At 40.3% G+C, this 12,645-nt stretch overlaps 1 protein-coding gene across 5 annotated transcripts in view; it reads left to right on the forward strand.

Annotated features, from left to right (window-relative positions):
* shank3a (SH3 and multiple ankyrin repeat domains 3a) overlaps nucleotides 1-12,645 on the forward strand; it is a 241,451-nt gene that overhangs the window by 218,126 nt on the left and 10,680 nt on the right. For all 5 annotated transcript variants that reach the window (XR_010804539.1, XM_066685384.1, XM_066685385.1 and 2 more), the window contains 3 exons: nucleotides 4,760-4,884; nucleotides 5,974-6,109; nucleotides 11,021-11,101. Coding sequence is in view for 4 of the 5 variants with exons in the window: in XM_066685384.1 (XP_066541481.1) it covers nucleotides 4,760-4,884; nucleotides 5,974-6,109; nucleotides 11,021-11,101 (342 nt within the window). In the remaining variant the exon portion in view is untranslated. The remainder of the gene's footprint in view (nucleotides 1-4,759; nucleotides 4,885-5,973; nucleotides 6,110-11,020; nucleotides 11,102-12,645) is intronic.

The following is a 12,645-nucleotide window of genomic DNA, read 5'->3' on the forward strand; positions in this document are numbered from 1 at the left end:
GAAACCGGAGCACCCGGAGGAAACCCACGCGGACACGGGGAGAACACACCAACTCCTTACAGACAGCTCAAACCCACAACCTCCAGGTCCCTGGAGCTGTGTGACTGCGACACCTACTTGCCACCGTGCCACCCGCATTTAAATTATGTATAAACCTTAATACGTGTAGTCATATTTTAAAGTGGTACTGATTTTTCTAAATGAAAAAAATGTGCAGAGATGCAGATGCATATTAATTGGGTTCTTATTTTCATATGGACAGTGGTATGAAAATGGGCAAAAGAAGCAGGATAGTTCTGATACTGAATCTTGTTTTCACACATGGCTTTTTCATTGCCCGGAAAGTATATGAATTAGGTCAGTCATGAAGGACAAACTGTTTAATAGATCAAAAAGCACTTCAGGATGACATAAATGTTTCAACCACCTGGCTTCTGTTGCTGTAGCCTACATAGATTACAGATTTATTTATAAAGGACATACAAAAATATGATAAATATTAGAAATGCATTTAAACATGTTTGTTTGTCTGAAATGAGAGTGGTTTTTTTTTCATCTTTTGTTTGCTTGGAACACAGAGTGGGCACTAGAGTGGCCAAAAGGCATCACCTAATGGTCATTGTAACTGCTGGTTGTGACAAGCAACCTTCTATATATCACCTTCCTTAATCCTGAATAAGATATAAGTGCTCCATTAATCTAGTATAGTAAAGTATTTAACCCCCTGATGCCACTAGAATAAGAGGTAATGGATATTTTTTCATGACAAACTTAAGGACTGGATTTCTATGCAGGGTTTCAAACCTCTGTCTTTTTTCCACAAAGTAAAAGTTGGATGCTGCAGGTGATGTGGATGAATATATGTATGCCTGTTGAAGTGCTTCTTGAGCGTACTTCATAGATTACTTCTGTATGAGATGGCAAACTCTGTGAGAACTGGGGCATGACAAAATAAAATGCGACTACACATCAATTAAATGGCACCTTCATGTAGAGAAGGGGTTTTGCAATGTCACCAGCTACATTTCACATAGGGAGCTGTGGTAGTGGAAAAGTGACCAGGGAAAAGCACGTCCAGTCGATCAGAGCCGATGCCATGCAGTGGAAAAGCCCCATTAGGGAGCATAGCTCCTTCAGTTGGGTCAGTGGAATAGTCATATGCCCTGTGAGGAAGCACTTTAATTGTATCCATGGGATTAAGATCAGCATACTTGGCAGGAACATTGCACTGGTTGTTTATTTCGGGACTCTCAATGGAAGTGGCGCTCAAAGCTGCATGGAAACTTGGAAACAGTTTTCATGACAAAACGGGGGCCATGATAGCAACCCTTGTTGTAACATCCATCCATCCATCCATTATCTGTAACCGCTTATCCAATTTAGGGTCCAGAGCCTACCTGGAATCATTGGGCGCAAGGCAGGAATACACCCTGGAGGGGACGCCAGTCCTTCAGGGCACAGACACATTCACTCACACCTACGGACACTTTCGAGTCACCAATCCACCTGCAATGTGTGTTTTTGGACTGTGGGAGGAAACGGGAGCACCCGGAGGAAACCCACGCGGACACGGGGAGAACACACCAACTCCTCACCCCTGGAGCTGTGTGACTGTGACACTACCTGCTGCGCCACCGTGCCGCCCCCTTGTTGTAACAAAGAAATTATATTATGTTTCTTCAACCTGAAATCATAGAAAATTCTGAGGAATGTAAAACCAAAAGAGTGATTGAATACTTTTGATGCGTACTGGTCTTTGGTAATTTGAGTCACTAATCAGTTTACCACAGAATGTCCTTCAAGTGCAGGAACACATAAGTGTGCTTTTAATGTCTCAGAAGAGAAGTGTATAAAATTTTCAATAGCACCATAATCAGTCAAAAGTATAAAACAGAAAGAAACATTTTGTAAATGTAGTTTGGCCAGTAACCTGAATGATTTGTATATCAGAACTTTCTAGAAAAAACACACACTGCATTACAGCACAGATTAGAATCCACATGCTTGAACTGGCATTTTCTGCCAATCTGAGTCCCCACAGTACATGCACAATCCCTCTCTTTGACGAGGTCAGTAATTCTCCGAAAAACAACTTTCTCTGAGGGAAGGGAATGTCCTACGAGACTGAATGAGGTTGCTCAATTGTTGATCCAGATAGATATCAAATCTAACGAGGTCGTCCAGAGAGAGACCCTCATTTTTACAAGCTCAGTTAAAATATAAGTTCTGACCTTTACAGAATGTGACAATAAGAGCAGGTTCATTCTTTCCACTACCTGTGGCTACAGTGCAAACGTGCGAAGTCCGCTACAGATGTCTTTCCCGGCTTTTATCTTGTCAACAATTTCCCACTCAGTCTCGCCTGATGAAGGTGATCAAATACGGCCTTAAACCCAACCAAAACTGGTCATAACTGGGATAAGACAAGACTAGGTAAATAATTTGTCTGATCAGAAATTGAAGGACAATTAGAAAAATACAACCTCCTTTAAATCTATTTGATTTACTTACAGAAAAGACTACTAAAAATATCAATGCAGTATTGACTGGAACGTTAGGTCATGCAGTAGCTGCAGGTAAAGTATTACAGATACTTAGTACCGGAAGCTACTGTATTACATCCCTTACAGTGGAGATCAGTTGCATGAGCTGCTTTTGCTGAGCTTGCTGGTATTTTGTGAGTGACTCCATGAAATGACTAATACCTCCTAATAAGTGCAGATGTTTCCCCAAAATCTGTACCTGATTTAGATGATTGTGTTTGTAGCCATCAGTCTGCATAGTGAGACATACACGTCTGTCAAACTGGGAGAAATTCTGAAACAAGTGAATGTTTAAAATAATTAAATAAATAAATATAAAAAACAGTTTAATGTTCAGTTGTGGTCCGAAATCAAAACTGAGAGATGTCAGTCATTGCCATGGGATCCCCAGAAGGCTTGTGGGAATTGGAGTTCAGAGACTGAATAGGAGTAAAGACCACTGAAGTTGTATTAACCTTAAAGTAACTTTGCTTGACATGAGATTTACATAACCAGGCTAGTTAATCTGACTTTACCCTCTTCAGTAACGTCTAAATACATTTAAATATTATATGAGACTTGGCATGCAAAGATTGCATAATATTATCATAAATATTTTACCACATTTATGTACTATTATGTGTTATATATCCTTAATCTTCACTTGTGTTATCATAGTTGCATGTGATGTGATATTGATTCAATGTTTTTTTTATAAACAAAGACTAAGTGTAGGGACTTGGCTGATTGTCAAAATTGAAAAAGAAACATCAAATTGCCTTTAAATTTTGTAGCAAATGCTCTTATTTGTTATATGTATTTGAACATTTTATGAATTGAAAAAATAACAACTAGCCTATTTATATTTTTACTAGCAGCATTTTTTAACCCTGCTGGTACATTAAATGAGTATTTCAGTGTTGCCGGTCATGTCATGAAAAATTCACTTGTGATTTAAAAGCTTTTAGTTAGAGGAAAGAGCACATTTTAACAGCTCAGAACAGCCCTTTCACACTGGAAGCTGATATTTACAGGGATCCTTGTAAGTCTCTTATGGCCTAGCATTCTCAGAGGAGGAAGAGAAAGAATAATGGACATGGCAGGGACAGGCAGGACAGGAATGAATTAGCTGCCAAAGGAGGAATGAACAAACCTTATACAAAATAAACTAGATTGTTTTATATATATCTTAATATCATTATCATATTATTTACCGTAACATTCTGTTTACTGCATTTAACATGAAAATTATTATTATTATTATTATTTTAACCATTGATTTTAGTTTATTTATTAATTTTACCATTGTTGACAAAACTTTACTTTGACTACTGTATTTGTTTGCTTCAGTTCATTAATTGGATCCAGCAGCTCTGCTTATAGTTAATGATTTCCAGAGCATTTTTGCATGTTTGAGTGAATAATATTGCAATAAGAAAATTTAAAAGTGAGAGATATTTCTGAACGATAATGAAGGCTGGTTTGACAGCTGGGGTTATGAATATGTGTATATTTTGATATATTATTATGAAAGACTCTAAGGAAGGGAACAGAGGAGCAGTGTGAAGGGTCTGGCTCTTTCTAGCACTGATGGACACAAAAGCATGGATTTTGAGGAAAGCCACATCAATCATCCTCACATCAAGGATCTAAAGATAATGTGGCTTTGTGCCAGTTTCAATGTACACTATGTTCATGTGTTTCTCAAAACATAAATTTTGATAAATGCTAACCACCATCAGGGGAACAGAGAGTGGTATTTGAGGGTATTTGAATGCGTGTGCCCAGTTTTTGGGGTGGCACCATCCTGGGTAGGAGGTATGCACTCTTAGAGCCATCTGTTACCTACATGGTGTCATATTTTTCATTCTTGCTTCTCATGCAATCAGTGCCTTGCTGTCATCGCCTTTTTTGTTTTTTAACCCTGGCTTTATGTCTCAAAACAAAGGACATCATTTTCAGTACAACTCTGAACTAAATGTTCTCTCAGGCAGCAGCATGCTCCCTCAGCCTCAGACAGTAACTAGTGCCTCACACTGCCCCGTCTTAATTATAATCAACACAGCTCAGCTCCACTGAGCCTCACCAGTGCCCCAAACACCAGAACCATTGCCATGGCAACAAGAATGTGATTGTGTGTACTCCAGACCTCATGAGGCTGCTGCATTTTGACTTGCCTTGAACGTATCTATTGTTTGTTTGTGTGTGTGTGTGTGCGTGTGTGTGTTGGTGAGTAGCGGAGACACCCATTGAGGAATTTACCCCCACGCCTGCCTTCCCTGCATTGCAGTACCTGGAGTCTGTTGATGTGGAGGGTGTGGCCTGGAGGGCAGGGCTACGGACAGGTGACTTCCTCATTGAGGTAAGGAGTTCATGACTGAACATTTTCTCCATAATTTAGATGGAATTCATGTGGTCACTTTTGTGACAAATTCCTCTTTTCCATCAATTTTTATAAATATCACTTTCCAATTCTCCTGGATTAAAAAAACACTTTTTAATGTTGGAAATTAGGTAATTTACAAAACAATTGTATCAGCAAACCTAGACATTACTGGTGGTCAGTGCTTGCTTTTTTAATTGTGAAGTGGAACTTTGATGAAGCTAACGTAGCTGCAAGTAGTGACTCAACTTACACTTATCCGAAACTTCGGCTTCTGATATCGGCTTTGCTCTAATGATAAAGAAGGAGTACATAAAATAGAGTTCAGTTATTTGAAATCATTGTCATTTCAAGTCAAAAAAGGGTTGGGCAACATGACAGAAGTATACCATGGTGTTGGAAAATTTTTAATTGGCTCACCCCACTGTTGCCCCCACAGCACAAACATTCTTTCTTCACTGTTTGATGGTCACAAACTGATAACAAAAGATTTGTTACTGCAATTTTACTCTCCTCACTCAACATCCTCGGCAGCTTGTACCCAACTGCTCACTTTTCTCTCAGAGGCTGTTAAATACCCATTAAATGCTTATTTAGTGCTTTTTATTCTCAAATTAGAGACGAATAGAACCTCACTTTAGAATATGGAACATGTTTTGGTTCGTTAGTAAATTATTAAACTCTTAAGTTTATAAATTCACACATAAAACCAATAGTGCCTAGGACCCTCAAGAATCAAAGTCCTGCCAATTACACACTAATTACGTACATTTTGGTAATAATTCATGCTCAATAATTTACATAACAGGGTCTTAACAAAGTGTTTGTTTATCATTACAACTAACAAGCACCCTTACGGGCAAACCTTGGATACCTAACATATGCTGGCTGATCGACCTCATTTGATTTAAGTGGTACACTGAAAACAGTTAATTAGATTTTTGGTGGAACAGTCATATGTGACGGTCTCAGCTGGTTGTAACAAGCTGGAAAAAAAACTGGCTGATTTCATCCAAGACAATAATGAATCTGTTTCAAGTGTGTGTGTGTGTGTACTAACTTTCTCAGGTGAATGGGGTGAACGTAGTGAAGGTGGGCCATAAGCAAGTGGTTTCCCTCATCCGTCAAGGTGGCAACAGTCTGCTGATGAAGGTGGTATCCGTCACGCGCAAACCTGAGTCTGAGGATGTTGTCAGAAAAAAGGGTAAGACTCCCCACTGCTCATAAGTTGGACAGGTTTTATGAAAATTTTATAAAAAATTCCTGTTATGTGATTGTGTGAATGCCAGTGTGAGTTGTATAAGCTCTTGTGAGTGAGTCTTGTCTGTGCAGGGCTGCTGTAGTTGTAGCTTGCATTGGTTCAGAAGTACTCTACTACTGAGGTTGCTAGGTAACCATGCTTTGATGTGATGTATGTGCTATAGCAGAGGAGAAGCATCTGTAGTATTGACATAGACTTAAAAAAGGTCAGTAAAAACTAAGTAACTTCAAGAGTGATGTTATCCAGTGTAATAAGTTCTGTGCTGAAGAGGACATTTGAATTGCAATTTAAGGGAGTGTTGTATTCAGTTTTGATGATATGTAGACATTGTATTAAAGCAGCCTTACAGAAATTCAAGTCCAGCACCACACTAAGAAAGCCCAAGGGGAATTGTCAGGAAATATTAGGATTGAAATTGCTCATTCGAAGATAAAGGATTAGGGGTTACCTTGCTGTAACCAGTTAAGTGAGAGTACATATCTTCTTCTTCAAAAAAAAAATAGAGATACACAGTGGACAGTGTATACACATGTACAGTAGAATGTATCTTGCAGACACCAAAAAAAAAAAGAGATTTTATTCACCCTGTTTGTATTTTGTGAAATTTAGCTGGCAGTGAAAATTCACAGACCAGTCATCATTGTCTCTGGCTTTAGCATAACAACAGTCAGCTGACAGGCTTACTGCGTTTGTGTCAGTGGCGGATGCTGGTCTTTCAAGGAGGGGAAGCTCAATTTCGGCCTACATCATAAAATGTGTCGGTTTATTTATACAAAAATTCTACCCCCCGTTCCTTTTTAAGAAAATGATCTGTGACCTTGTCGTACCAACAAGGTGTCTTTTCCAGGGACTAGTGTCCTCTCAATGGCCAGCAGAGCTAGGCTGCTTAAACGGCCTTGGCCCATGTGAAGTGTGTCCGCCTGTGCTCCCACGGATCTTTAGACCAAAGGATCGCTGATTCGCTCATTTCGCTGTCAATCAAAGAGGGATTCATTCACAGACAGATCATCCAATCATCATGCAGAAGCTCAGCGTCCGGGCCAGCCGAGGCCAACCCACTGCCCCATAGACCCCTAGAGACGCTGAGCGTCCGATGGGTGGGACAAAGCCCAGCATTTATCCAATGACTCGTCTCGTTTCGCTGCACTTCGCTGCTTCGCTATTAAACTCTGTGGACGCTCAGCGTCCACACTGTTTAAAGCACTGTGAAACTGCGGGAATGATTGAGAGGAAAGCCGCGTCTTTACCAGTGATAAGAAGCTGATTCTGAACAAAAGTTGAGCGCTATGTAGTGCATATTTATTCAATGACATGTACACACAACAGTATATATTTGATCACTTATTTTTTTACATTTTAGGGGAAGCTGAGCTTCCCTTGCAGTCTTAGAGCAATCACCACGGGTTTGTGTCTTAGTACCAAATATTTTAACAACCTTCTCTGAAATACTGAAAAAGTGTTCAGAAAAAGTCACAGTCACACAGCTCCAGGGACCTGGAGGTTGTGGGTTCGAATCCCGCTCTGGGTGACTGTCTGTGAGGAGTTGGTGTTTCTCTCCATGTCCACATGGGTTTCCTCTCACAGTCCAAAAACGCATGTTGGTAGGTGGATTGGCGACTCACAAATGTTTGTAGGTGTGAATGTGTGAGTGTGTGTCGCCCTGTGAAGGACTGGTGCCCCCACCAGGGTGTGTTCCAGCCTTGCGCACAGTGATTTTGGGTAGGCTCTGGACCCACTGCGACCCTGAATTGGATAAGTGGTTTCAGATAATGAATGAATGAATATCTACCTTTGTTTTTTTTTCTGTGAGCAGCAAAAGGATATCTTCATTGATTTAAAAAGACATTGTCCACCTGTTTTTGTCATTTTTATACTGTTTTTGGTGTGTAATGGTTTAATACATTCACAAACTCATTAATTGATATAAATTAAAAGATGCTTCATATTTTAGCCTAGTTACATCCACAAACCTAGATAGCTGGCACATATTTAAAAAAATAACATGTTTTCATTTACAGAATGCTTTATTTTATATATTAAATTAGAACTGCAGCATATACCTTTTCTTACAGGTTCCTGAAGGTTTTCAGACCAGTACATTTTTGTAAAATGTAGCAGGTATTACCTTTCGCCAGCTCTTTGGTCTGTGTGTGCACTGGAAGAAATGTCCAATGTTGGTATTCAGCTCTGGCTTTTTGAATGGAAAGCAAAATACCAAGTCAATTACACAGACACAGAGCACTTTTCCAGTCAGTCAGCAACAGGGGGTGTTTGTGCAATGGACAGAGGACAGGGAGAAGCTGGGGAGGCTGTGTATGGTCTAAAAGCCCAGTGTCCATCAGCACTTTAAACCATCTCACTTCTACCTAACATTACTGCTGTCTCACCCACACTTCAGTTAGCTAGTTCAAGTCTACCTAGTTTCGCAGGGCTGTATTTCGCAGGCTCATGGGGGAGCAAGGGTTATTCATGATAATGAACTGGTGATTGTTTTGTTTCTGTGACTTCTCCCTTTGGTAGGCTAGATAAGTGCTCATTCGCAGAGTTGATATATTTTGTAATGCAAATGCAGGACATAGCATACATTTAATCTGCTTTGTTTCAGAGTAACAAACAAACCATGGTGCAACACTTTCTCTTGTTTCTTGAATGATTCTTGTTGTTAGTGCAGTTACATAAAGCATTGGTCTACTATGTAAATCCCTGTTTAAATAAAGGAGAATCATTGTCATAGTTTTGAAATATGAAGTAATAGATGAAATGGATGTTGCCTAGAGCTTGTTCTGTGGGACTGCAGCTGTACATTACTTTGTCAACACCATAATGCATCATGAGAACTTCTTATAATAATTATGACTCAGCAGTCCACATTGCCTGTCTTGTCATGCCCTGCAGCTTTTGTGATCCCAACCCGCCCCACCTCCCACCCCCACCCCTTTTTTAACTCTACTTGTTTTCTTTTTCTATGTTAAAAAATGGCTCCGAGAGAGGTTATGTATCCACCTTTAAATGTGAGTTTATAATAAGGCAAGTCAAGATACTAAAAGAAAATGTCTCATTATTGCAAATGGATCGTTTGAAATGGGACAGACATGCAATTTTGTTTCCTTCCTCCATTGATGGGACCATATCTGCACAATAATCTATTCTGTAGCCATGTAAACCATCCTGCCTTCTCTCTGCAACTCCCACACAGTTCTGACCCCTCTCTCACCCTTGCATGTGTTTGTGTAGCCACGCAGAGCAGCACATCACATAATGTTACTACCTGCAGCAGCAGATTTTAGGCTGATATCAGTCTGTACCGTGAGTTTAATTGAAATATAATCAGTTTAGTTTACTAAAATAATGCAACTTTGTCTGCTCAAGATGGAATTGTGTTCCCAGATGACTGATGCAACTGACCATTTTAAAATCTGTTAGGATTAAAGGAGGTCTACTTCCAACAGAGCTTCAGCTGTGTCCTACTCTGATAATTTGAAATGTATGAAATATATATTGTAGCCCCAACTGTAGCGCTCTTTCCCTAAATATAAATTAATAAATAAATTGTACCTGTGCCTGTAATAATGATGTATGTGTGTGTGTAGGTGTGTTTTGGTGTGTGGGTGTATAGCAGCAATCTTATCAAACTTAGATCGTGATGATGCAGGCACATTCTCATTTCACTATCTAATCACATTCATACGCTCTTAGAGAAACTGTGTCCAGGGTGATGTGTTATAATGATTGTTATATCAAGTTTTGTGATAGTTTCCTTTCTTCTGCTCTCTCTCTCTCTCTCTCTCTCTCTCTCTCTCTCTCTCTCTCTCTCACACACACACACACACACACACACACAGCACAGTGATTCTCACAGTTTAGCTGCATCAACCCAGGCCTTGCTCCTGCCAGAGTTTCCATGGTTACTACAATGAACGTTAGAATTTAGCATTGCATTGAGCCTTGGTATTTCTCTCTCTCTCTCTCTCTCTCTCTCTCTCCCTCCCTCCCTACTCTCTTACCTCTCTCCCTTTTCTGTCCACCCCTATCTCTGGTTCCCTTCTCTTACTCCTGCCTTAACTCCCCCCCCCCCCAAATTCTGTCATTACTCTCTTTTCTTCTGTCATACCTCTTTCCTATTCCTTCCTACTCCCTTCATCCCTCCCTTCCTCCCTCCCTGTCATTTTTTTCTCTCTCCTTCTCTTTTTTCCTCTCACCTCTATATCTTGTGTTCTCTCTCTCTCTCTCTGTCTCTCTCTCTCTCTCTCTCTCTCTCTCTCTCTCTCTCTGTGTGTGTGTCAGAGCGAGTGAGGAGTTTTGGGTGGATATCACTGTGAGAAAAGCAGAAGCATCTGATCTTCTGCAACTCTGTATCCATTTTCTTTCTCTCTCCGTCTCTGGTCAGGGCTGTGATTGCAGTGTTAGCTCAGCATGCTCTTGGAATTAAATGTGCATTCAGCTCTGAAAACCACCGCCGGACAGAGCGTCAAGACGAAAGAAGAAGAGAGAAGAGGAGTGAGGAATGGAGAGAGTGGAGGGATGTAGAAAAATGGAGTGGAGTGTGTGTATGTTGATGGAATGTCACAGAAGGAGGATCAGTGCATGGTGGGGCAGGCGGTCCGACACAAGAGCAAGAGGCCTAGCTGAGTGACCTGTGATTTGTTTGTGTGTGTGTGTGCGTGTGGGCGTGGGTGTGAAAGAGTGGAAGAAGCATGAAGAAGTTTGCGTCAGACCGCAGTCTGAATAAGGTTGCACGGCCACAGAAGGCATCCAGCTTGGCTGAGCTCAAAAAGCGATGGCAGTTGCAGGTGGGCAGCAAGTGGTGGTCTTCACGCAATTACTCCTCGTCCTCACCCTGCCTTTCCTCCACAGCACCACCACCCCCCAAGAGAGCGCCCAGCACCACCCTCACTCTGAGGAGCAAGAGCATGACGGCTGAGCTGGAGGAGCTGGGTAAGAACGAACTCAAACTCTCAAACGCACGCACTTGGGCCTGACCCATATTATAGTCTTTCTGCTGTTGCCGATTCCAGAGTTAAACCACTTCAGAACTCTGATGGACCTGACTGCTGAATTTAAGGAGCTAAACTAATTTGACAACTGCTTATATTTTCTGATATAGTTGTTTGTGCAGTAAATAAAAATAAGTAGCATTTTTTACAATACAGAAACCAAACCCTACATTTCATTGCTGTGCTAACGAAGCAGTACGGAGAATGACTGAGCTCTAAATTCAGCATCCTTATTGGTTACTAGTACGGCTGAAAGAGTAATCATGTAGTTTACTGAAACTGGTCAACTGTCATGTCACTAGAGCTGAAATTTGATTTATTCTGATTAATATTAAGGTGTTTATAGTAGTGAATTGTAATCTAATAATAAGAGTTTGTAAATATAAATATTTTCTTCAGCTTATCCTCAGGTTTGGAAAAAAATGTAAGTGTTGGTCTTGTTGAAAAAAATGGCTTGGAAAATAATTCAAAGAATATAATAAGGTTTAAATCATAATCTCAGTTTTGATAAAATAAATAATGATTCAATATACTCCCTCAAATTGCCAGACCCTGGTCACCCCAGTGGTTAAACTTTGGGATGAATGTGAATTAGTTTGATACAGTAGAGCAGGGTTATTTCTAGACTACTGACAGGAATGGGACAGACTTAGAGGTAAAATCATCTGATTTTAAAATACAAAGCTTCTGTTGTTAATGTGATAAGTGAAACTATGTAAGTTGCTAACTTTGATTTAGCATCAATTATGCATTTTGGAAAGCAGCAGGTGGTAAGTTTAAACTGCGCATTAGTCTTGTTTCTGTATGCTCCATGACTGACTCGGAGCAGATCTACAAATGTCTGCTGTTGAATAAGTGTACTTGTGTAAGTCTATGTCCATTTACTGCTGGCTCCACACTGAACAGCTCCTTACTGCTGGACTGGATGGATACTGAGAACATTCAAAGGAAACTAAATGGGAAATGTAGCATCTGTAGTCTACATTTGTCAAGTACCTGGGTCTAGTGCTACCCCTGCTTTAGAGAACTTCGCTGGCAAGATTCCTATATATCACTGTCGGGTCTGACGTGACACATTTGTTTTTAAACAATAACAGCTGTGGATTTTGGCAACATTGTATTACATTCCTAATGTTTAATTCATGCAACGTTAATAGACACGTTACTCTTTAAATTAAATCCTTTTCACCATTGATTATTAACCCGTTTAATATAAGATGCACACGCACACACACAAGCCCACAAGCTCAGCAAATACACACAGTTGGAGGCCGTGTTTTCTGTATTTTTCTTCCTCTCTCACTCTTTCTCCTTTTTTTGTTTGCAAGCTACACTGTGTCATCTTTCTCTTTCTGCCATTTGGTCTGTTCAAAACATCAGCTGTGTCTTTCCCACTCAATCTGTCCTACTAGACTAATATACACATAGAGTGAGAGAGCGAGAGAGAGAGACACACACACATTTACACAGTGACATCAATGACAT

The sequence above is a fragment of the Hoplias malabaricus genome, chromosome 11 (assembly GCF_029633855.1).
Source record: "Hoplias malabaricus isolate fHopMal1 chromosome 11, fHopMal1.hap1, whole genome shotgun sequence".
Lineage (NCBI taxonomy): Eukaryota > Metazoa > Chordata > Actinopteri > Characiformes > Erythrinidae > Hoplias > Hoplias malabaricus.